This window comes from Onychomys torridus, chromosome 8 (genome assembly GCF_903995425.1).
Source record: "Onychomys torridus chromosome 8, mOncTor1.1, whole genome shotgun sequence".
Taxonomy (NCBI): domain Eukaryota; kingdom Metazoa; phylum Chordata; class Mammalia; order Rodentia; family Cricetidae; genus Onychomys; species Onychomys torridus.
This window is the reverse complement of record NC_050450.1, coordinates 88,824,711-88,847,222: the sequence shown is the minus strand read 5'-3', so window position 1 is coordinate 88,847,222 and position 22,512 is coordinate 88,824,711. Positions and strand designations below refer to the sequence as shown.

The 22,512-nt window shown below is 45.4% G+C and overlaps 1 protein-coding gene across 4 annotated transcripts in view; it reads left to right on the top strand.

Annotated features, from left to right (window-relative positions):
• The window catches only part of Stat3 (signal transducer and activator of transcription 3), a 53,046-nt gene that overhangs the window by 10,682 nt on the left and 19,852 nt on the right, over positions 1-22,512 (top strand). For all 4 annotated transcript variants that reach the window (XM_036196049.1, XM_036196047.1, XM_036196048.1 and 1 more), the window contains exons 2-8: positions 16,112-16,262; positions 18,263-18,407; positions 18,988-19,086; positions 21,217-21,312; positions 21,457-21,538; positions 21,843-21,937; positions 22,104-22,255. In XM_036196049.1, the coding sequence (XP_036051942.1) occupies positions 16,135-16,262; positions 18,263-18,407; positions 18,988-19,086; positions 21,217-21,312; positions 21,457-21,538; positions 21,843-21,937; positions 22,104-22,255 (797 nt within the window). In that variant the 5' untranslated portion in view covers positions 16,112-16,134. The remainder of the gene's footprint in view (positions 1-16,111; positions 16,263-18,262; positions 18,408-18,987; positions 19,087-21,216; positions 21,313-21,456; positions 21,539-21,842; positions 21,938-22,103; positions 22,256-22,512) is intronic.

Here is a 22,512-nt window from a genome sequence, read left to right as displayed (position 1 = left end):
ACCGAATTCAGGGCCTCTTGTGTGCTAGGTAAACACTCTACTAATTGAGCTATATCCTAAGCTCTAGGCTTGGTTATTTTTGCTTTTTTTTTTTTTTTTAAAGCTTTCCATAAAATTAAATTAATACATTTCAAACACACACACACACACACACACACGAATTTGTTTGAGGCAGTGTCTTGTTATTAAACTCTAGTGGGCCTGTTACTCAATGTCCTGTCCCTGCTCCTTGAGTGCTAGGATACAGGTAGGTTGGCAGACACATGAGGTAGAAAATACCTCCTACTTTCCCTCTTCAGTTTCTCCATTGTTAACATCTTGCATTAGTGCGATACATTTGTTGCAACTGATAATAACAGCTATATGTTGCTATTTACAAGGAGCACAGTTTCCATCACAGGTTACTCTGTTCCCGATGTTAATGTTGGAGACATAGTTTCAGTTGTGACCATAAACTTAGGATCTATCCAGCTCAGATTCCTGAGTCTGGGCATTACAGGTGTGCACCTCTGTGCCTGGCCACTTAGTGGATTATCACAAACATGTGCTGTGTATCCACTTCTTAAAGTAGACACTGTCTCCATGTCAAATACTCTACCTATCCACCCCTCCTGCAGTCTCTGCCATTTGTTCATCCTTTTTAGTTCGGTCTTCCAGAATATCCATATGACTGTCATAGTGTAAACAGTAAACATTTTAGATGGTAGTGAGTGGCCTCTCCAGTTTGCCTTCTTTCACTTAGCAGTGTAGATTCAGTTTCCTCCTTGTCTTTGGTGGCTTGGTGCCCATTTCTCTTCATTGCTAAGTAACACTGTCTTGTATGGCCCTTCCCTTAGGATATATGAACCAGTTTACCGTAACAGCATCTTGCTTGCTTCCTAGTTTGGGCTGTTATGAGTACAGCTACTTGTTACTGTTTTGATTTGCAATCTAGTGACATCTGATATGCTTCTTTTCATATGTTTGGCCATCTGTGTGTTCTCTTTGATGCGCTATCTGTTCAGATTTTCTCCAAGTTGTTTAGCTTCTTTTTGATATACAAAGGGGATTGAATTTAGGGTTCCACAGCTGGGTGTGGTGGCACATGCCTTTAATCCCAGCACTTGGGAGGTGGAGGCAGATGGATCTCTGTGAGCTTGAGGCCAGCCTGGTCTACACAGTGAGTTCCAGGATAGCCAGGGCTACACGGAAAAACTCATCTCAAAAAGCAAGCAAACAAATAAACAAACAAAAAAGAATTTAGGGTCTCACATACTCTCTACCACTGAGATGCACCCCTACTCCTTTTTCAAAATTCTTTTTGAGACCAGGGTCTCACTGAGTTGGCCAGGCTAGCAAGTATCATTGTAGCTCAGGCAGGACATGACCTTGAGAAGCACCTGCCTCAGTTTCCCCAGTAGCTGGGCTTACAGGCTTGCTCTACCAAGCCCATCTCTCACCCAACTTTAAATTGAAATGTGTTTTTTTTTTTTTTAATTGTTGAGAGTTTAAAAAGTGTTCTCAGTATATTTTGGATATCTAAGCATACGTATACTTATTTTTTGGTGCTAAGGCTACAACACACAAAGCAAGTGCCAACACTGACTTATATCCACAGCACTCCTTGGATGTATTTAATTTTTTGTCCATGAAACTCAAGGTCTTACACGTGTTAGGCTGAGCTGTGCCCCCAGCCCTTCTTCTTAGAACATTTTATACAGTTTTTTGTTTTCCTTGTTCTAGACTTCAGTCTCCTGTAGACACTAATGCTGGGGAGCTTGCAATTAGTGAACTGGAGATGAGGAAGTGAAATATGTGTATCTCACCACCCAATGCTGGTAATTACAACTTTAACCTTTAGCTCCCTTGTGTTTAGATAAGGCTGGGCATAAGGCTTTAGTCCAGACTGTGCACTTAGATGCTCACACTTCTGTTTAGATGGTGTCTGTCTGCTCTTAGACCTGTCCCCTGGATCATGATCGCCTCCTCCCTTGGAGCCAATCCTCGCTGAGCCTTGCTGACTTGGATCCTACCCAGCTTTTACTTTCGTTGTCATTTTGTCCTGATTTATAGGGTTCTCTGTGTAGCCCTTACTGGCCTGGAACTCAGTATGTAGACCAGGCTGGCCTCAAACTTGCAGCAATCCTCTGTCTCTGTGGCAGTGTTTGTTTTGTTTTGTGGGTTTTTTGTTTTGTTTTGTTTTTGGTTTTTCAAGACAGGGTTTCTCTGTGTAGCTTTGCGCCTGTCCTGGAACTCACTCTGTAGCCCAGGCTGGCTTCGAACTCACAGAGATCCTCCTGGCTCTGCCTCCCAAGTGCTGGGATTAAAGGCGTGCACCACCATCGCCCGGACCTTGTTTTGTTTTTAAAACAGGACTTTGTTGTGTATCTTCTAACTAGCTATGTCAAACAAACTAGCCTTGAATTGGTACCAAGGAGGTAACCTTGGGCAAGTATTCGACAGTAAGTCATAAGCCCAACCTCCAAACTTTGAGAGAGAAGAATCCCCATTTCTAGAGTTCTTCTTGGGCTCTGCTTTTTATTTTAGCTTAAAAAAACTTATTATTACTGTGTATGTGCATGATGTATATGTTGGGGGGATGCAGGTACTTGTGTATGTGTAGAGGTCAGAGGTCAACTTTGAGGAGTTTGTTCTCTCTCCATTTTATATGAGTTCCAGGGTTCAATTCAGTCACCAGGCTTATACAACAAGCACCCTTACCTGCTGGGCCATTTTGTTGGCCCTCTCGGGGGCCCTTTTAATCCCTGTTGTTTGTTTGTTTGTTTGTTTTGGTTTGGTTTTTTTTCTCCCCGCCCCCCTCTGAGCTGAAGACTGAACCCAGGGCCTTGTGCTTTGCGTTTGCTAGGCAAGTGCTCTACCATTGAGCTAAATCCCAACCCCCCCTTCTTTTTTTTTTTTTTTTTTTGGCCTGCTGGTTGCAGAGGGCAGAGGGTAGATTAAAGGAGAGAAGTAAGAAGGTGTCCAGGTTTTTTTTTTAATTAAAACATTTGAAATTATTTTTACATATGAAATTATTTCGTATATATGGGTATTTTGCCTACATGTATGTCTGCATCTTGTGCATGCAGTTCACAGAGGCCAGAAAAGGATGCTGGATTCCCTGAAACTGGAGCTACAGATAACCACTGAGCTACCGCTGGGTAGGTGCTGGGAATTAAACGCAGGTTCTCTGGAAGAGCAGCCAGGGCTCTTAACTGCTGAGCCATCATCCCTCCAGCCCTTTCCTTGAGTCTTACAGACCTTTCCTGGTGTTCCTCCTTTTGTCCTCCTCCCCCTGAACTCAGTCACTGAAGTGCTTTGGCCTCTGTGTTGGCTTCTCTTCTCTTCTCTTTCTCTGTTCTCTCCGTAGATTATCCAGCCCCACTTTGAAGATGTATGTATATGTTTGCTGTAGTGCTGGGAGCAAACCCAGGGCATTCCGCATGGGAGGCAAGCTCTCCCTGCTCACTTAGCCATCGCTTTGGCCACGATTCTGATGATGACTGCCAGGCGGGCATCCCCAACCTCCACACCGGAGGGCTCCTCGTACCTGCCTTCTGCTGTTTTCCTGACATTTCCCCATGGGTACCTTGGGTACTTGCCTCCTGGTCATCCTGTCGAACCTTAACTCTATAGCTTTCTCTCTGAAAGCCTGTGCCTCTCTTTTAGTCCAACATTGAAATAAATGGTAGATCTTGCTCTACTGTCTTAATTGCTGTTCCATTGCTGTGATTAAACACCATGACCAAGGGAACTTATAAAAGAAAACATTTAGTTTGGGGCTTATGGTTTCAGAGGGCTAGAGACCATCATGGCAGGGAGCATGAGGCAGGCAAGCAGGCATGGCACTAAAGGAGCAGCTGACAGCTCACATCTTGAGAGAGAGAGAAAGAGAGAGAGACAGACAGACAGAGACAGACACATACAATGGGAAATGGTGCTAGTCTTTTGAAACCTCAAAGCCTGTCCCCTCTGTGATGTTCTTCTTCCAACGAGGCCACACCTCCCAAACCTTCCCAAACCGGTCTACCAATTGGGGGCCAAGTGTTCAAACATTTGAGTCTGTGAAGGCCATTCTCATGCAAACCACCACACTCTGCAAGCCAGGAATCTAGCAGCTGCCCTTGATTCATCTCTTCCCTCATGCTGTGCTCCCATGCAGACCATCAGTGAGGCTTGGTTCTGTCTCTCGTGTTTCTCAACTCCCTTGATTGTCGTGTCTCTTCTGGGGTGCAGATGCTAAAATTGCTCCTGTACAAACTTCTAGAACTTCCGGATAAATGGAGCTCTCAGGTAAAAAGAGAAACCTTCAGATGCAAAAGCAGTCTCCTCAAAAGGAAGACCAGAAGCTAGCCTAGAGTGGCGGAGATGGTGTCTCATGCCACCCCACTTCTAAGTACTGCTTCTCCATCACAGCCCTAAAAATGCCTTTACCTTCCTCCTTCCATCTCCCTCCTGTCTTGTCTCCCTCCTCCTACCCTCTTCCCTCCCCCCTCTTCCTTTCTCCTTCTTTCCCTCCTTCCTTCCCTGTCTTGACACATTGACCATGCTTCAGCCTTGTAATCCTGCCTCAGGTTTCTAAGTGCTGGATTATAGGCATGGGCCGTCATGCTAGGCCTCAGGAGTTGCCCCCTCCTTTCATCCCCCTCCCCCACACCTTGACTTGGTTTCACTGTGTAGCCCATAGTCCAGGCTGGCCTTGAACTCACCATTCTCCTGCATTAATCTCCCAAGTGCTGGGATTACAGGTGTGTTATCACACCCAGTTATATAGACTTTTCAGTGAATTTTCCCCATTTTTGACCCTGCCATCTATTATACCTTCTAGCTCCAGCTTTGAGCTGTTTGAGGTTGTATACCATACTTCTTATCTGACAGGAGATGTGCAGGCATATCCTTTTTTTTTTCCTTAGCTCAGTTACCATCCCTGAACTTTCTAGATTCTAGAATTCTATTGATCCCTCACTTTTATCCACTGTCACCTTATTTCTCATTCTTTGTCCATGTGCTGTGTTAGTGGGCTTTTGGGTCATGATCACCCAGAAGATACGTGTCATTGCTTGTCTGCACATGCCGTTCCCTCTGCTTAGACCTGCTGGCTGCCGCTTCCTCTCCAGAACGACCATTTCTCTTGGAGTCCTGCTATCTTTGTGAAATAGGCTTTCTAGGGTAGCCCTGGATCCATTTTCAGGTAGCTCTCTGGTTCATAGGGTTGCCTTTCCATCAAAACACTGTTCACTGTCTTAGACAGTAGGGAGCAGGTTGCATACCCCTTGGGGAAACACACTGCCTTATTAGATGCTACATGAAGCTGCCTCTCAGGCATTTGTTCTTGTTCTAGTGGGGCTTCTAGATGCTTTACCTATGTTTCTCTGGGCTTTTGTCCTAGTGGGGTTCTGGATGCTCTTTACCTATGTCTCTCTGGGCTTAGCAAGGCACTTGGTAAAGAGTCACTGAAATGTTCACCAAGCCAGTGGAGACCTTTTACTCCTGGTCTAAATCCATAGATCAGTCGTGAAGCTGCAAAGAAAAGTATGCATTTTGCATTTCACTCTATACTCTCTGTTTTAGTTTTCCTTTTCTGAGATAGCCTCTGAGCAGCTACTCAGACTCATGGAGTCTTAGTCATCTAAGTGGAGGTGTTGAGGAGGCAGCTGGACCTGAGTCTGGTGGTCATGAGAGGGGATGGCGCTAGGGTGAGAAGCAAGACACTACCGGCATACAGAGTATGTTCTGAAGGAGTGAGACTGGATGAGTCAGAAAGTGAGTTGCAGAGAAAACAAGGTTTATATTAGAGAGTTTTCACAGCAAAGCCTGTTCCTGTAAAATTGTGAAATACTTTCTCTGTAAAGATCATGTTCAGTCATTCAGTTGGCAGAAATGTCACGGGAATCAACACATGCAAGGAACCACCTCAGATTTAGTGGCTTAAGGGACAAATGTTTTATTGTGTCCACTGGTTCTGTGGGCAGGAATTTAGGTAGGCACAGCAGAGGGGCTCGTCTCTCTTATTAGATATCTGGGAATCAGCTGAGAAGCCTTGGAAAGCTGTGCTTTTCTCCATTTCCTCGCCAGGGGCTGGCCTCGGGTGACAGCCTCTGGGACCGCAGATCAAGTGGCTGCATGTGGCCTACCTGCCTGCCTTGGATTGCTTGCAGAATGGTGGCTGAGTTCTGCAGAACCCTTCTCCTTTCAGGAGAATCTGACAGAGGCATTGGCAATTTCATGTCAAGCCTGGCCTGATGGCATAGGGCTGAAATCCTAGCTACTTGGGAGACCGAGGCAGGAGGACTTCAAATTCAAGGCCTGCTTGGGCTACAGAGTGATTTCAAGACCAGCCTGGATAAATTTAGTGAGACTGTTTCATAAACCGAAGGGGTGGGGTGGGGGTGGGATTTAACTCAGTGGAAGAGCTCTTCCCTAGCATGCCAGGGCTCTAGGTTTACTCCTCAGCACCACAGATGGAACAGTGATTTCAACACCTTCGGCACTGTGATGCTGAGCTAGGATGGTTTTAGCCACGTTCAGGGGAAGGGGACAGGTTGTTCATCCGCCACAAAGATCCTTGGATGTGAGGCTCTACTGCAAATCCATGGTGACTCTAAGGGAAAAGAGTTGAGTTTTGTTGTTGATTTTTGCAGGTGGGAGACAAGATTTTGCCTTGAACTCACGTTTCTTTAGCTTCTTGAGAACTGGGATTGCAGGTGTCTGCTACCGTACACATCCAAAGAAGGAACCCTTCCTCCCTCCCCCCTCCTCCCTCCTCCCTCCTTTCCTTTCTTCCTTCCTTTCCTCCTCCTTTTTGAGACAGGATTTTACCTTGTAATCCAGGCTGGCCTTGAACTCATGGCCATTCTCCTACCTCAGCCTCCTGAGTGCTGATACTACAGGTGTGAGCATATGGATTCTCAGCTCACATTGGCCTGTGCTGAGTGACTAGGACTTCCTTAGGGTCATTTAAAGGGAAAGTGACTTGAATAAATTTGGGAAGTTGCTTTCTCTCTAGTAAGCATTGGGCTGTATCATAGGCTTGTAACTTTGAAATTCCAAAATTTGTGTTTTCTTTATCAGCTTTGTTTCAGATTCTATATCTCTACCTCCCAAGCACTGGCTCATAGACCTGCACTGTGGGTGCTGGGATGCACACAGAGGTTTAGGCTTGTGTGGCAAGCCCATTACTGAGTCACCTCCCCAGCCCTGAAATGTTGCTTCTGGATTGGGTAACTTTTCTCTTGTTGAAAGATCCCTAAGAGGTCTGTCTATTGCTGTGAAGAGACACCATGACCACGCAACTCTTATAAAGAAAAACCTTGAGGCTGGCTTATACTTTCAGAGGTTTAGTCCATTATCATCATCATGACAGGAAGCATGGCAGCGTGCAGGCTGACATGGTGCTGGAGAGGTAGCTGAGAGTCTACATCTGGCTCTTTAGGCAGCAGGAAGAGACTGATACACTGGGCCTGGTTTGAACATTTTAGACCTCAAAGCCTACCCCTAGTGACACACTTCCTCCAACAAGGCCACACTTAATCCAACAAGGCCATACATCCTAATAGTGCCACTCCCTAGGACCAAGCCATGGCCAAACACGTGAGTCTCTGTGGCCATTCTGATTCAAACTATCATAGGATCATTCTTGAGTTTTCCAAACAACAAATCAGGAAGAGATGGATTCCTCAAAGAATACTTTTTTTTTTTTTCTGGGAGCTTGGCCTAATCTGGGAGAATCTGGTTCCCATAATGCAGAATAATTTATTCTAGTTCATCCATTCTACTACAAGTACTTTTTGTTCATCTGTTATGAACTGGACATTGTGCTGGATGCTGGGGAGGAGGACACATTAGTGAGCCAAAGCCAAGGCTCTTCTTGTCATCATGGACCTTCAAGTACAGAAGTTCAAGGCATGGGTCCATATGATACTGGAAGGCGTGCATGCATGAGGGCTGGTAAAGGAAGGAGCTGGATGACATTCAGGAGCAAGAATAGCCAAGTGAGTGTTGGGAGCTTAGCCAGCAATCAGGTGGTAGCCGAGACAGGAACAGGGTCACCTAGGCTATTGATCACATTAGTAATACTCACAGATACTTGCCATACATGCTTGATGTATCCTAATAGCTTTGTGTGCTTTGAGTCAAGTCCGATGGTGGCCCTGGCAGTGAGTACAGCTATCTTCCATCATTATGTATCGAGAAATAGAGGCTTGGGGAGGCTAGATAACTGGAGTCCATCTTGGAGGGGGACTCAGGATCTACGATCTCTTGCTTTCATAGTTCATGGTTTTTAGTCTCAGAATAAAAAGTGGTGAGTGGGCCTTTAAGGAGACCCATAGCAGGTCTTTAGAGAGCCTGGAGGGATGCAGGCAGATGTGGGGAAACAGCTGAGCTCCTGTGTGTAAAAGCCCAGGAGTGTTTTAGAAATTCCAGATTTCTGGTTGACTTTTCTTTCAGTGTGACTCTCCCTGGGGACATTGGAGTTCCTGTCAACTGGAGTGCAAATTCTGACCCTTTTTGGTTAAACGTCAACCTGCTTTCTCTATTATTGAGCTGCAGCAATCTCAGTGTCTTGAGGGAGTAGAGTTGAATAAGCTTTAGAAGCCACACAGCCCCTTGCCCTCCCCAAGTCTGCTTTGTGACTGCCATGCATCTCAGGAAGGTCATCTCCTTCTCAGTGTCTAATGCAACAGGAACTAAGGGGTTGTCCCTTAATGCTCCCATTTTCTGTCACCTTTGCTGTTCAGTCTCCAAGCTTGGATTCCCCTACATCATCTGTAGATGCTCACCTCAAAACATTCATGCCATCTCCCACTGTGGTTATGCCTGGGGGACCTTCTGTAAGATGAATCACATTGTCACTTACATGTACTACCGTCCAATCTTCTCCATCCCTGTTTCTCAGTATGGCTTTCTGAATCTTTTAGAAACCCCATCTCATGTCATAGTTTCTGTTCTGCTTCATGACATCTGCCTGGATCCTATTCTAGATATGGGGTAAGCACCAGCACGTGACTCTCCCCTTCTTATTACTTTGAGACAGGGACTGTCACTGAACCTGGAGCTCACCACTGTGTTTACTGTAGACTGGCAGTCCAGTAAGCCCCAGCTATCCGTCTCATGCTTGCTTGGCAGCACTCTTACCCACCAATCTGCCTCGGGCGGTTCTGTGTATTCAGTGCTGAGCCCCAGGTCTCTGCTGGGCTCCCAGGTTTTCATCTCAGCTGCTCACTTCATTTACTCTGAGGAACTTTCCTACTGGAAACCAGATTCCCACCCTCACATTCAGATTGGCCTATCTGACTCAGTCCCCCAGCACCTCCTCTTTCCTCTTCTCTTTCTTTTTTCCCCCTGTCCTGTGCTGCCCTGTCCTTCCAGTCCATGACTTCCATGTCCTGTCCATGTCCTAATTCTAATCTGCAGCTAGGTGGGGACCTCTGTTTTTGAAAGAATTATTCCAAGGAGCAGAACTGGGAAGTTGATGTTAAGGCTTTGGAGTTAATCTTTGTGTAGAGATGGCTAAGTATTTGAAGAGCTACTCTGATGTGGCTTATTTTTTTCTCCTAATGCACTCACTGTTGACCACTCTTGTCCAAAGACTTGTAAGTTTCACCCACTGACCGCCTCCCTTGTGTGTTTGCTCTTTTGGAACCCCATTTATTTGTCTGGGTTTTTTTTTTGTTTTTTTTTTTTAAGGTAGGGTCTCACTATGTAGCTCTGGCTGTCCTGGATCTCATTCTGTAGATTAGGCTGGCTTCAAACTCAGAGATCTACCTGCCTCTGCCTCCTGAGTGCTGGGATTAAGGGCATAAGCCATCACCCCTAGGTTTAGAATTCCATTTAACTTGTGGTCTGCACCGTTACAGTGGCCTCCCAGATGGGGCCAGGCACAGCAAGACTAGTAGACCCTTTAGCTTAGGCACCATGTGTCTGTTGGGACACTAGAGAAGTGCTCTGGTTTAGCACTGTGCTCAGCCCAAGGCTTCCTTAGGAAATCCCTGTCTCCAGCCCCGAGGAGGTTAGGAGCAGCCCTGCTGCTAGCACACTGTGTGAGGGTGCTACACCATGCCATTGCGGCCTGTGAGGACCTTGGATAGATTGTGTGAAACTATGCCTCCCCTGCTCCTCTGTAAAATGAAGATAAAATACCATCGTGAGCAGTGAATGGCCCAGTGGGTAAAGGTGCTTGCTGCTGAGCCTGACAGGCTGTGTCTGATCCCCACCACCCACATAGTGTAAGGAGAGAACCGACTCCCTGAAGATTGTCTTCTGACCACACACACACACACATATACACACAAATGCACGCGCACACACACACACACACACACACACACACACGTAATAGTAGTAGTAATAATCATAATAATAATAAAACCATAATAATAATAAAACAAATAACACTATCTTATAGGAGTAGCACAAGATGAGATGAATTAGTAAGTATATGTCAAATGCTCAAGACAATGCCCAGCAAATGGTAGAAAGTAGTATATAATATTTAGCTCTTCTTTTCTTTCTTCCTTTCCATGTGACCCGGGCTGTCCTAAAATTCTCTGCATAATATTTTGACCTTGTGCTTCTGATCCCTCTGCCTCCACCTCCCGAGTGTTTGCGTGTGCCTCCTTGCCTGGTTCTTTGCGGTGTTGCAAATGGAACCAGTGTCTCATGTATGCTAGGCAATCACTTCAGCAGCTCAGCTACAGTTCCAGCTTTTGGATTGTTCTTTAACCAAGCAAGGTTCTGCTTTTGATTTTGAATAGTAGTGAGTTTTTCCATTGTGATTAGTGGTGGTTGTTATTGTGAGATAGGGTCTCATGTAGCCCAGGCTGGCTTCAAATCAACAGTTAGTAGAGGATGACTAACTAGTCTTCCTGCATCTACGCTCCAAGGATTGGGATTGAAGGCATGCACTTTTCATCTTTAGCGTGTTTTAGGGCCTAGAACTATCCTGTGCAAAGTATCTGTGGAGAGATTTGATTACCCAACTCTCCTGTCCTCAGATGTGGTCCCCAGATACTAATCCCTCCCTCAGGGTATGACAAAAGGGTCTAGTACAGTGCACATGCTTTCCTGCATCAGGGAAAACTCTGTAATTATCTCAGGAAACATCTTGCTAATTGGATGAACAGAGGCAGGTTTCTGGGCCTCCTGAGGCACTGAGAAAGCATCATGTTAAGTGCTGCTGACAGGGCTGTAGAAGTGAAGGAACAGCACAGGAACACTGTGCACCTGGCTTTGTAAGATGGCTCCTGTTCACCTGGGATGTCACTTAAATTTAGACCCATCCTTCCATGGCAGACAGTCCTTGGTCTGCTGAGGAGGAGGCTGTTCAGAGGTCAAGTTGCAGTCAAGTTGCGTGATGTACATGGTAGGCAGTGTTGCACCCAAGCCTCTGGTCCTTTTGCCTCTTACCGCATAGATTGGAGGGCACATGTCTGCTTGGGGGACTAGAAGAATTACAACCTGCGGAGGTGACCTTCTGTACAAATTTAGTCTCTTGTTACTTTTTATCCAGAGCTCAGACTCCTAGGCATCTCTGAACATAAACTGTGCACTTAGTGGTTGACAGAGCATGTCTGGTTTGCTAGCTCTTGCTCCTTTAATCTGGAATATTTTAGATCAAATATAGTGCATATCCCACGCCAACTATGGATAACACACCAGTTTTTGTTTTTTTCCCTTTAGCATGCTGGGCATGATGACTCACACCTTTAGTCTTGGCACCCAGGAAGCACAGGCAGGCAAGTCTTTGTGGGGTTGAGGCCTGCCAGGGCTACATACATGGCCCCTAAAGAAGATTTTTTTCACACATTGCAAAATGAAACAGGAATTGTCTTTCTTTTAAAAGATAGGGTCCCATATAGCTTGGGCTGGCACTGAACTCACTGTGTAGCTGAAGCGGGCCTTAAACTCCTGAGCCTCCTGTTTTGCCTTCCCAGTGTTGGGATTACAGGCAAGTCCCATTACAGCCACCTTCAGAAGTGACTTTGTATTGCAGCCACCTTCAGAAGTGACTTTGTATCGATTTCTCTTATGGGTTTTGTGTACATTTGAATTTTGTTCCTCTCTTCATCTTCCATCTCTTCTATTACAATGGGGAATACATGCCTTAGCTCAGAAAGTTTACCAGGCTGTGAGATAAACCCTTTCGTGTGTGATCCCCTATGGTTCCCTTGGTTTCTTCCGACTGAACTGTACAAATGAGAACTGTTCCTTTAATGGTAATCTTTCTGGTAAGAAGTTCCTCATTAGACTTGAGTTATTTTCCTTATGACTTACTGTTGGTAGGTTATCCCCAAGGGGCTAAGAAATTCCTGTTTTGAGAAGTCTAGAAAGTCTTTGGTGACTTGCTGTTTCCTTTTCCTTTTCTCTTTTGCTATAGAACTAGGATCATCAGGGACTAGGGAGATGGCTAAGCAGTTAAGAGCAATTATTGTTCTTGCAGATACAGTTTCTAGTACCCACATGACCATTTCATCAACCATCTATAACTCTAGTTCCAGGGAATTCAACACTCATGTCTGGCCTCTGCTGACACACACACACAGTGTAACACATAACGTGCAAGCAAAATTCTCATCTACATAAAATAAAAATAAATCTTTAAAAAAAGAAAAAGAAAATAGGATCACACTGTCTTACTGTTCTATTGCTGTGAAGAGATACCATGACCAAAACAACTCTTATTAAAAAAAGCACTTAATTGGGGGGGCTTGCTTCCAGTTTTAGGGGGTTGGCCAGTGATCATCATGGTAGGAAGTAGACAGGCATGGTGCTGGAGCAGTAGCTGAGAGCTTTACATCATGAGAGATTGGTCCTGATGTGGGTTTTTGAAACCTCAAAGCCCCCTTCCAGTGACCAGCTTCTCCAACAGGGCCACACCTCCTAATCCTTCCCAAGCAGTTCCACTAACTGATAACCAGCATCTAGACATCCCGCCTGTGGGAGCCGTTCTCATTCCAGCCATCACGCACTTTCCTTTGTATATTCACATGGATGATCCCCTCACCACAGCCTCTTTCGCCAGCAGAGCAGTAAGCCTGTGTCGTGTTCTAATCTAGCCACTGTAGCAGTGCTGTGATTTCTCTTCTGGCACCCAGGGTGGTACTTGGCATTCAAACTGTTGGGCAGATCACTTTGTGTGTTCTGGCACTCGGTGAAGAGGTTATTAAAGTACAGGCCTCAAGTGATGTATTTATTTATTTGTTGGTTTGTTTGTTGTTTTTTGAGACAGGGTTTCTCGGTGTAGCTTTACACCTGTCCTGGAACTCACTCTGTAGACCAGGCTGGCCTCGAACTCACAGAGATCCACCTGACTCTGCCTCCTGAGTGCTGGGATAAAAGGTGTGTGCCACCACCACCCAGCAAAGTTAGTCATTCTTGACACTTCAATTTTATGGAAAAAGGCACAAGCCCGTTTCAAGTGTAAGAAAAAGCCCACTTATTATACCACACTAGCTAAAAACACTCAAATATCAACAATGGAACAAGCCTCTGAGTTACAGACTAGAAATAAGTCAGCTGTGGGTGACAGTATTTTTTTATTAGTCTGAAATGTGCACCTGACTGGAGCATCCATCTGTGACATGGAGTGGGTGCAGCTTTATGGTTTTTATCTTGGAACTGGCTCTGCATTTGTGTCCAAGATAAACCACAAACCAGTCTGTTTTTATAGTTAATTTATAGCACTGGAATTTACTGTTTCAAGCAGATGACCTGGGACCACAGCCTTTTTTCATAATGTGGGCCCAGAGCAACAGGATCCTTATTTCCTTGTTTTTAAATAATAGAAGTCAGGTCTTTTTTTTTCTTCTTTTTTTTTTTTTTTGGAGATGGGATCTCTAGTAGCTCTGACTGGAACTCACTATATAGACTAGGCTGTTCTCGAACTCAGAGATATGACTGCCTCTGCCTCCCAAATACTAGGATTAAAGACATGCGCTAGCACGTCCAGCCTATTAAATTTTCTAGTAGCTGCATTAAAAGTAAAAAGAAGGGTTGGGGATTTAGCTCAGTGGTAGAGTGCTTGCCTAGCAAGCACAAGGCCCTGGGTTCGGTCCTCAGCTCAAAAAAAAAAAAAAAGAAAAGAAAACAGAGGCAAAAGTAAAAAGAAATGGGCAGAATAATTTTAATAATGTATTTATCCCAACATTTTCAAAATAATATTTCAACATTGAGATTTGCACATTTTTTTCTCTTACTGTTTTCCAATGCAGCATGTATGGGTATAAATCATCCACATTTCCGTTGCTCAGTGCCATATGTGGTTGGTATCTCCCATGCTGAACAATGGAGTCTTGGGTTTCAATGCAATCCTGTGTAGTGATGTTTACATAATTGGCATATAGATTTTATTTTGTTTTCTTTGTGTGTATGCTCATGCGTATGTAGGTGTGTGTGGAGGTCAGAGGTCAACTGTGGAGGTCATTTGTCTCTCATTTGCCTGAAACTTTGCCAAGTAGGCTAGAGTAGCTGGCCATTGAACTTCCAGGGTTCCACGGGTCTCTACCTCCTATCTTGCCATCCCTGGGATTATGGGCGCACACCACCACATCCAGCTTTTTATTAACAGGTGAGTTCTGAGAACCCAAACTCAGCTCCTCAGCACTTGTGAGGCAAGCACATTACCAACTAAGCCACCTTCCCAGTTCCAAATTGGCACTGACTGTATAGACAAATCGGGTCCTGAGAACACAGGACAACAGTAATGCTTTTAAGCCATGAGGAGGTTGATTCTGAGTTGGCCTGTGTGGAAAAGGGTCCTAACAGCTTCTTGTTTCTTACTAGGTACACCCCCAGAGAGTCACCGTGCTAGGCTGGACATGCGCTACGGCAGGCATGCTTTCATTCCGGCTATACTCATACCACTCCCTAATCTCGGCTCTTACTCATGGCTATTTTTAGATCTTAAGACTACTTGTTCTGGAGAGACATTTTCATGAGTGGTTAGCTGCTGCATTGGTTTCTTAGAGCTGAACATTTCAGTAGGCTACGCCCCATCCCAGGATCAACTTTTTTACATCATGTTTAGCTCTCCTACTTTGTCACCCCAGATTTAGAATCTTTTTTTTTTTTTTTTAATTCCTTTCATTGAGTGGGCAAATTCCAGGTACCTGCCACTCACCCTTGTAAACCTGCCGCTCTCTGTCCTTCCTCAGCGCCAGCCTGCATTTGACTTTCGTGCGGGTTTACTTTGTAGAGCCTCACAGATGGCCTGACTGCAGGGTGGTGTGGAAGGGAACTGACATGTGTCGAACATCTGTTGGGTGCTGTGCTCTTAGTTGAAGGCTTTAGAAATATTACTTCAGTGGCCCTGAGGGGTGGGAGTAATGATCTGCATTTTATAGATGAGGAAATGGAAACCCAGAAGAAAGAAACCATTCAGCTCCACATACCAGTCTGTTCACCTCGCTTGCCTCTGGTAGATAACATGTCTGTTGTTGTTTGGTCAGTTTTTAAAAAGTTTTAGTTTTATTTTATATATATATGAGTGTTTCCCCCAGATGTATGTATGTGTACTGTGTACCTGTCTAGTGCCCTCAGAGCCAGAAGAGTGTGTCAGCTCTGAACCCCTGGAACTGGGATTATGGATAACATGTGCTGCCATGTGGTGTGGGCCCTCTGCGAGAGTAACAAGGGTACTATACTGCTGAGCCACCTCTCTGCCCCTCTAATTTTTTTTTTTTTTTTTTTTTTTTTGAGAGTAGGTACATAGAACTCAGGTTAGCCTTGAACTCTCCATCAGAATATCCTTGGAGTGCTGTAATTACAGGCAGGAGCCACTGTACTTGGCTTGAGAGTGGATTCTAGAACTTGGAATCATGCCTAATTGCAATTTAAAAGAAATTGTGTATGGCAGCTCATGCCTGAAATCTAAGCAGTTAGAAGGTGGAGGTAGGAGATAACAAGGCTAGCCTGAGACTCTGTTTCAACAAATCCGTGGTCTGGGGATTTACTCAGTGGTGGAGGCCCTGGGTTCAATCCTCAGCATCAGGGGGCCGGGGTAGGAATTGTGAATGTGCGCATATTCAAAAAACTACCAAAACCACAAGATCCTTCTCAAAGCTACCGGGATATTTCCAGATTCGTTATCCTCCACAAGGGCTTGTGGTGAGCATCCGTACATTTTGATTTACAGTTACGCCCCCTGATTGCGGCAGGATGGCCCAATGGAACCAGCTGCAGCAGTTAGACACACGGTACCTGGAGCAGCTCCACCAGCTGTACAGTGACAGCTTCCCCATGGAGTTGCGGCAATTCCTGGCACCTTGGATTGAGAGCCAAGATTGGTGAGTCCTCTTTGAGAAACTCCCTGAATTGGGAGGTTTGGGGTTGACTTGGGGTATACAGCCTTTTCTAGCTTCACACTGTACTAACCCTTTCATCAAAGACATGAGTGCAGGTGCTAGGGAAGATCAGGAGAGCAGAGGGTATTTAGTCCCTTGGGGTAACGGCTCTTGGCAATTGAAACAGCTGAAGTCAGGTCTGTGTCTCAGTGCCTTGATGAGATCTCCGCATTTTGACTCTAGCAGTGAGATAAAGATTTTTTTTTTTGAAGTCTGAGAATTCTGTCTCAGTTAGGAGTTGGGGTCCACCACACACGTGGCTTCCTCTATTAAAGGGGAGATATGTAAGAGAAATAGAGTCACAGGGGAAATGATGCCAGCTATTTGCCTCTCTCTATTGTAGTCAGGCTTTTATTGATGTGATCTCCCTTTTCCAGAATACATAACCCTGATTAGTGAAGGGCCAGGGATGTGACACAGAGCACCCCAGCCGGGCAGTGCTGGTTATGCTAATAAGCCATATATATATATATATACACTTATATATACTAATCTGACCATGGGCTTCACTGAGAATTTAAGGCAAAACAACCTTATCTGTTGCTTTAAATTCATGTGTATGTAATGTACATGTTTGTATAGATGTGTGTGTGTGCATGTGTGTGCATGTGGTGTAGGCCAGAGGACAACCTCAAGTTTTATTTTTAGGAATGCCTTCTGAGTCTTTTGAGACAGGGTCTCTCACTGGATTAGAGCTCACCAATTAGGGCAGATCCTCAGGGATCCTTCTGTCTTGGTCTCCCCAATGCTGGAATTACAAGCATGTGCTATCATGTCTAGCTTTTTTTTTTTTTTGAAAATACATTTTTTTTTAAATACAATATATTTTGACTACAGTTTCCCCTCCTCCAATTCTTCTCAGATCTTCCCCAATTCCCCTCCCACCCCAATCCACACCCTTTATCTCTCTCACTAGAACACAAACAAGGCACTAAAAAACAGTAATAAAATAAAATGAGACAAACCAAAACAAACTGGAATAAGATGAAACAAACAAACCAACAGAAGAAAAGGAGCTGGGGGTGGGAGGCTTATTTTGTTTTATTTAGTTTTTTTGAGACAGGGTTTCTCTGTGTAGCTTTGGAGCCTGTCCTGGATCTCACTCTGTAGCCTAGGCTGACCTCGAACTCACAGAGATCAGCCTGCCTCTGCCTCCCGAGTGCTGGGATCAAAGGTGTGCGCCATCACTGCCCAGCTTGTTTTCGTTTTAAGACAAGGTCTCATGTAGTCAGGGATACCCTGGAGCTTGCTATATTTAGCTGAGGATATCCTCGAACTACTTATCCTTCTACCTCTACCTCCCAAGTATTAGGGTTGTAGATGTGTGCTACCATACCAAGGTCTGTTTTCATTTTGTTTTTGAGGCAAAGTTTTGCTCTATAGCTCAGGCTGGCCTAGAACTCACTATGAAGCCCAGACTGGTCTCCAACTTGCAATTTTCCTGCCTCAGCCTTTCAAGTAATTTCCAGATTACAGATATTACACCACACTAGATTTACAACTGTCCATTTTGCTCAAATGTTTTAGTCATATAGACTATAAGAATGAATAATATCTGGAATCACTCTCATATTAACATCTCTTTTTTTATGTGCTGGGGATTGAGCACACTAGGCAAGTCTGTGTCATTGAACTATACCACCACTTGATGGTGTTGCTGAACACAAGGAATGGAAAATGATGAATAGGTTTTAGCATGAGCTTGTCATGTCCTCTCTGCCACCCTTTGATGGTGGCTTTCTGCATGTCTGTATTTTAAATTACTGTTATTCCTGATCTTGAGACAAGGCTACCCAGGCTGACTTGAAACTCCCTAGGTAGGGAAGGCTGGCCTTGAACTCTTGATTTTCCTGCCTCCACCTCCCTAAAGAGCCATGGCTCCAGCTATGTACTATCACACCAGGCTCTCCAAATTACTCATGGCATACACTTCCTTTTCCTAGGGCATATGCAGCCAGCAAAGAGTCACATGCCACGTTGGTGTTTCATAATCTCTTGGGTGAGATTGACCAGCAGTATAGCCGATTCCTGCAAGAATCCAATGTCCTCTATCAGCACAACCTGCGAAGAATCAAGCAATTCCTACAGGTGCGATGGGAAACTGAGCAGGAGATACTGGCCCCACAGAGTGGAGCGTTAGTGTTCTCTCCCAGAAGTATTGCTTTCCTCACTTGGCTAAATGATGAGATCCTGACCTGTACTCTCAATCAGAGAAGTAATTGGCTCCTTCTCAGTTCTCTGTACACTGGCCCCTGGGTGCCAGTCCCAGAAATTCACTTCTCATGTTACGGTCGAAGCAATAAAGCAAAGGCTTAATGTTATTCTGTGTTATAATAGCACACTAACAGTGCCTACTCATCACAGGCACACGACTCTTAGTTTAAATGTTAAAAGTTTGGCAATTAATTGAGTACTCCTGGATAAAGTCAACCACTTCCTATGAGACCAGATGACATACTGTCTCCGGATGGACTCCTATCTCCGGATGGACTCCTGTGGTTCTGCTGCCACTGTGGCCACCATTCTCCCCATTTCCTTCCCTAGGATTTCAGTCAGATTCTGAAGTCTCTTGTTTCATGGAGGCTCTGCAGAAGTGAGTTTTAAGTTAGCCAGGTTCAGTCCATTCCTCCTTAGCTGGCGTTCCACTCTCTGTCTGTCTTACTTACAGAGCAGGTATCTTGAGAAGCCGATGGAAATTGCCCGGATCGTGGCCCGATGCCTGTGGGAAGAGTCTCGCCTCCTCCAGACAGCAGCCACTGCAGCCCAGGTGAGACCGAGAAGAAACCAAGTGCAGAGTGGGAACCTCGGGAAGCAAGCAACTGTGCAGTGCAGTGAAACCGTAGTGGTTTAATATGGCTGAAGAGGAAACATGGGACTAGATCAAAGCCTTAACTATACATTGAAAATGACAACAACAACAACAAAAAAATCACACAAGTTCCTCCATCCCACCCCCAACCAACAGTGCTGCTATAACCAAGGGTGCACTTGAACTCTGATTCTCCTGTCTCCTCCTGAGTGCTGGGATTAATGATGCACACACCATTTCCTGTGTATGTGGTGCTAGGGGCAGAAGCAGGGCTCTGTGCATGTCAGACCGGCCCTGGAAGTGTGTCCCCAGCCCTGGCGTTCCGTTGCCGTTCAGTCAGAGTCTTGCTGTGTAGAACAGCTGACTTCCTGTTTGGGATAGTCTTCGTGTCTCAGCCACCCAGGTGCTGGCATTTCTGGTGGATGCCACCACACTTCCCACACGCCTTTCTCTTGTTTTCATTTTCAGACGGAGTCACACTCTGTAGCCCATGCTGGCCTAGAACTCACTATGTGAGCTGGGCTGGCTCAGACTCAAGGCAGTTCTGCTTCAGTTTCCCTAGATGCTGAGATTTCAAGCTTGGGCCTCATGCTCTGCTTGTGTGCCCAGTGTGGTAAACTCTAGATCCTCCTGCCTCAGCCTCCCAAGTGCTGGTATTCAATATGTGAACCACCATGCCTGGCCCACAGGGACTTCCTAATGCCTAACCCCTGAATTAGAACTGAGGAGTCTACAGAGCACACCTCCCTAGCCATTGGTATGGAGCTTGAGAGACCCTAGACCACTGCTGGCTTCTAGAATTGCTTCTAGAGACTCGGCGTTCATTCCTGCCCCAGGCAAGTTTAGGAAATAGGATAGGGGAGAGGCTCAGCTTTGGGGCTGGGAGGTGTTCCCGTAATGGAGAGAAATGTGGGGGCTGGGCTGTTTCCCTAAGTCTTCTAAGTGGTTTGTATTCTATGTTTTGAGTAGCCAGGAGAAATGGGGAAAATATCTCTCTAAAATTGGCCTGTTCAGTCCTACTTTGGAGACTTGTGGTAGTAGTGGAGAGAACAGACTGGAAGTGAGAGATCTTAGAAGCAAATAACGGGGCTGGAGAGCTGGCTTGGTGGTTAAGAACACTTTCTGCTTTTGAAGCAGACCTGGGTTTAGTTTCTAGCACTCACAAGGTGGCTCACAACCATCCATAACTCCAGTTCCAGGGAATCCAACACCCATTTCAGACTTCTGTAGGCACTGGGCACACATGAGGTGCATGTACATACATGCTGGCAAATCACTCATACACATAAAATAAGTAAATAAATGTAAAGAACAGGAAACAAAATAAAATAGAAGAAGTAAAAATCAGCAGTTACAGCCTGATTTGAGCCTGACAGGTGTGATGGATGTGAGCCACTAGAGTGTGGACTCAAGGCATAAGCATTTCTAGCTTGGAAAACTGGGTGGATAACGTCTCTCCTGGCTCTGCTTTCTCCACGATTGCTATCTTTACCCCTGGGCCACTGTCAAAAGTGCTGTCTTGTGTTTGTAGCTTTTACTTGTCATTTCTGTCATCAGATGCCTCTTTCGGTTCCTTGCAAAGTCTGTCGTTTTACGTTTCATGTCCTAACTGACTTTCTCAGGGCAGCAGCCTCTCCTCCATGGCAGAAGCTGTGGAAACACGATTTTGAAAACCCTTGGGAAATGATTTTTTTTTCATGGCGATATATTGCACTGTGCTGTCATCAGCTATTCTGAATTTATTTATTTATTAACTAGCATAATCTCTACTACTGAGCTGTACCCCAAATTCTTTCTGGATTACTTTTTTATAATTAATTTTTTTTTGACAATTTACCCATGAGTTGTTTGAAGAATGGGACACTGTCTTAATTCAACATGTGGGCTCCTAGTTTAATGCAGAGAATGGGTTTGCAGTGTTTCCTGTGGGTAAAAGCCAGGACACAGATTGAACAACACAAGGGTTTTTCCCAGCACCCTCCCCTCTTGCATCACTGCCCATTTCCCAACAGGACAGGTAATAGGAAGGGATGGTAATCAGATGACAGATTTTCATGAATTCATGTGTGTGTTAATCCTTTTTGGCAGCAAGGAGGCCAGGCCAACCACCCAACAGCTGCTGTGGTGACAGAGAAGCAGCAGATGCTGGAGCAGCATCTTCAGGATGTCCGGAAGCGTGTGCAGGTGAGCAGGCCTCACCCAGGGAGCCTCACTCGGGCCGTGGAGTGTGGTCCTGCATGCACATTTTCATTATCTTCAAAATTTTCTTTCCTTCTCCTGAAGGGAACCTCTTTTTTACTTCTGTTTTTGGTTTGTTTGTTTAAACAGGATCTAGAACAGAAAATGAAAGTGGTAGAGAATCTCCAGGATGACTTTGATTTCAACTATAAAACCCTCAAGAGTCAAGGAGGCAAGTGAACCTTAGAGACGTTAAAATCTGCTGAGAGCTAGGCTGTGTCTTTGAGTTTCAGGACCTGACCTCTCTCATGTGACTGCACAGCAGGAGAAGCGGGAGCTTCTGGCGCTTAGTGGGACAACCTTTTGTTTGTCCTTGAGATGGGATTTGACCATGTAGCGCAGGATGGCCCTTGAGCCTGCTGCCATCTTATCTCAGCTCTCCAAGTAGCAGGAACTGCATGTGCATACAGGGTTTGGAGCCTCACTGAGAAGGCTGTGAGCATTCCCCTGTCAAGACATCTTTCCTTCCCCATCAGACATGCAGGATCTGAATGGAAACAACCAGTCTGTGACCAGGCAGAAGATGCAGCAGCTGGAACAGATGCTCACAGCGCTGGACCAGATGCGGAGAGTAAGCTTTCTGGGCAGCTCTCCTGAGCTTCCCCAGGACCACACACCTACCGTGGGAAGACTTGACTGGGTTCTGATGGGTTCCCTTTCTGGAACTGACTAGAGAACATGGCTAGACGTGGTCTGGGGAAATGCCTTTTGACTTCTTTGTTTTGATTTCCAAACAGAGCATTGTGAGTGAGCTGGCCGGGCTTTTGTCGGCAATGGAGTACGTGCAGAAAACACTCACAGACGAGGAACTGGCTGACTGGAAGAGGCGGCAGCAGATCGCGTGCATTGGAGGCCCTCCTAACATCTGCCTGGATCGCCTGGAAAACTGGTAAGACTTGGAAGGCAGGCTTGTTTTCCTTCTAAAGAGCTGGGTTCAGTCATAGGCCTTCAGAGTGGGGCTCCCTTGCTCATACATTCGTTTTTTCCTTTTTATTGCTGGGGGGTGGTCGGCAGGGGGGAACCCATCCCTTGGACATGTGCTAGACAAATGTTCCAGAACCATTGAACTACACTACACTCCTAGCCCTGGATACTCTATTGTTAAGACGGGCACTTGCTTCTTCTTCTTTCACTTTGAGAAAGAAT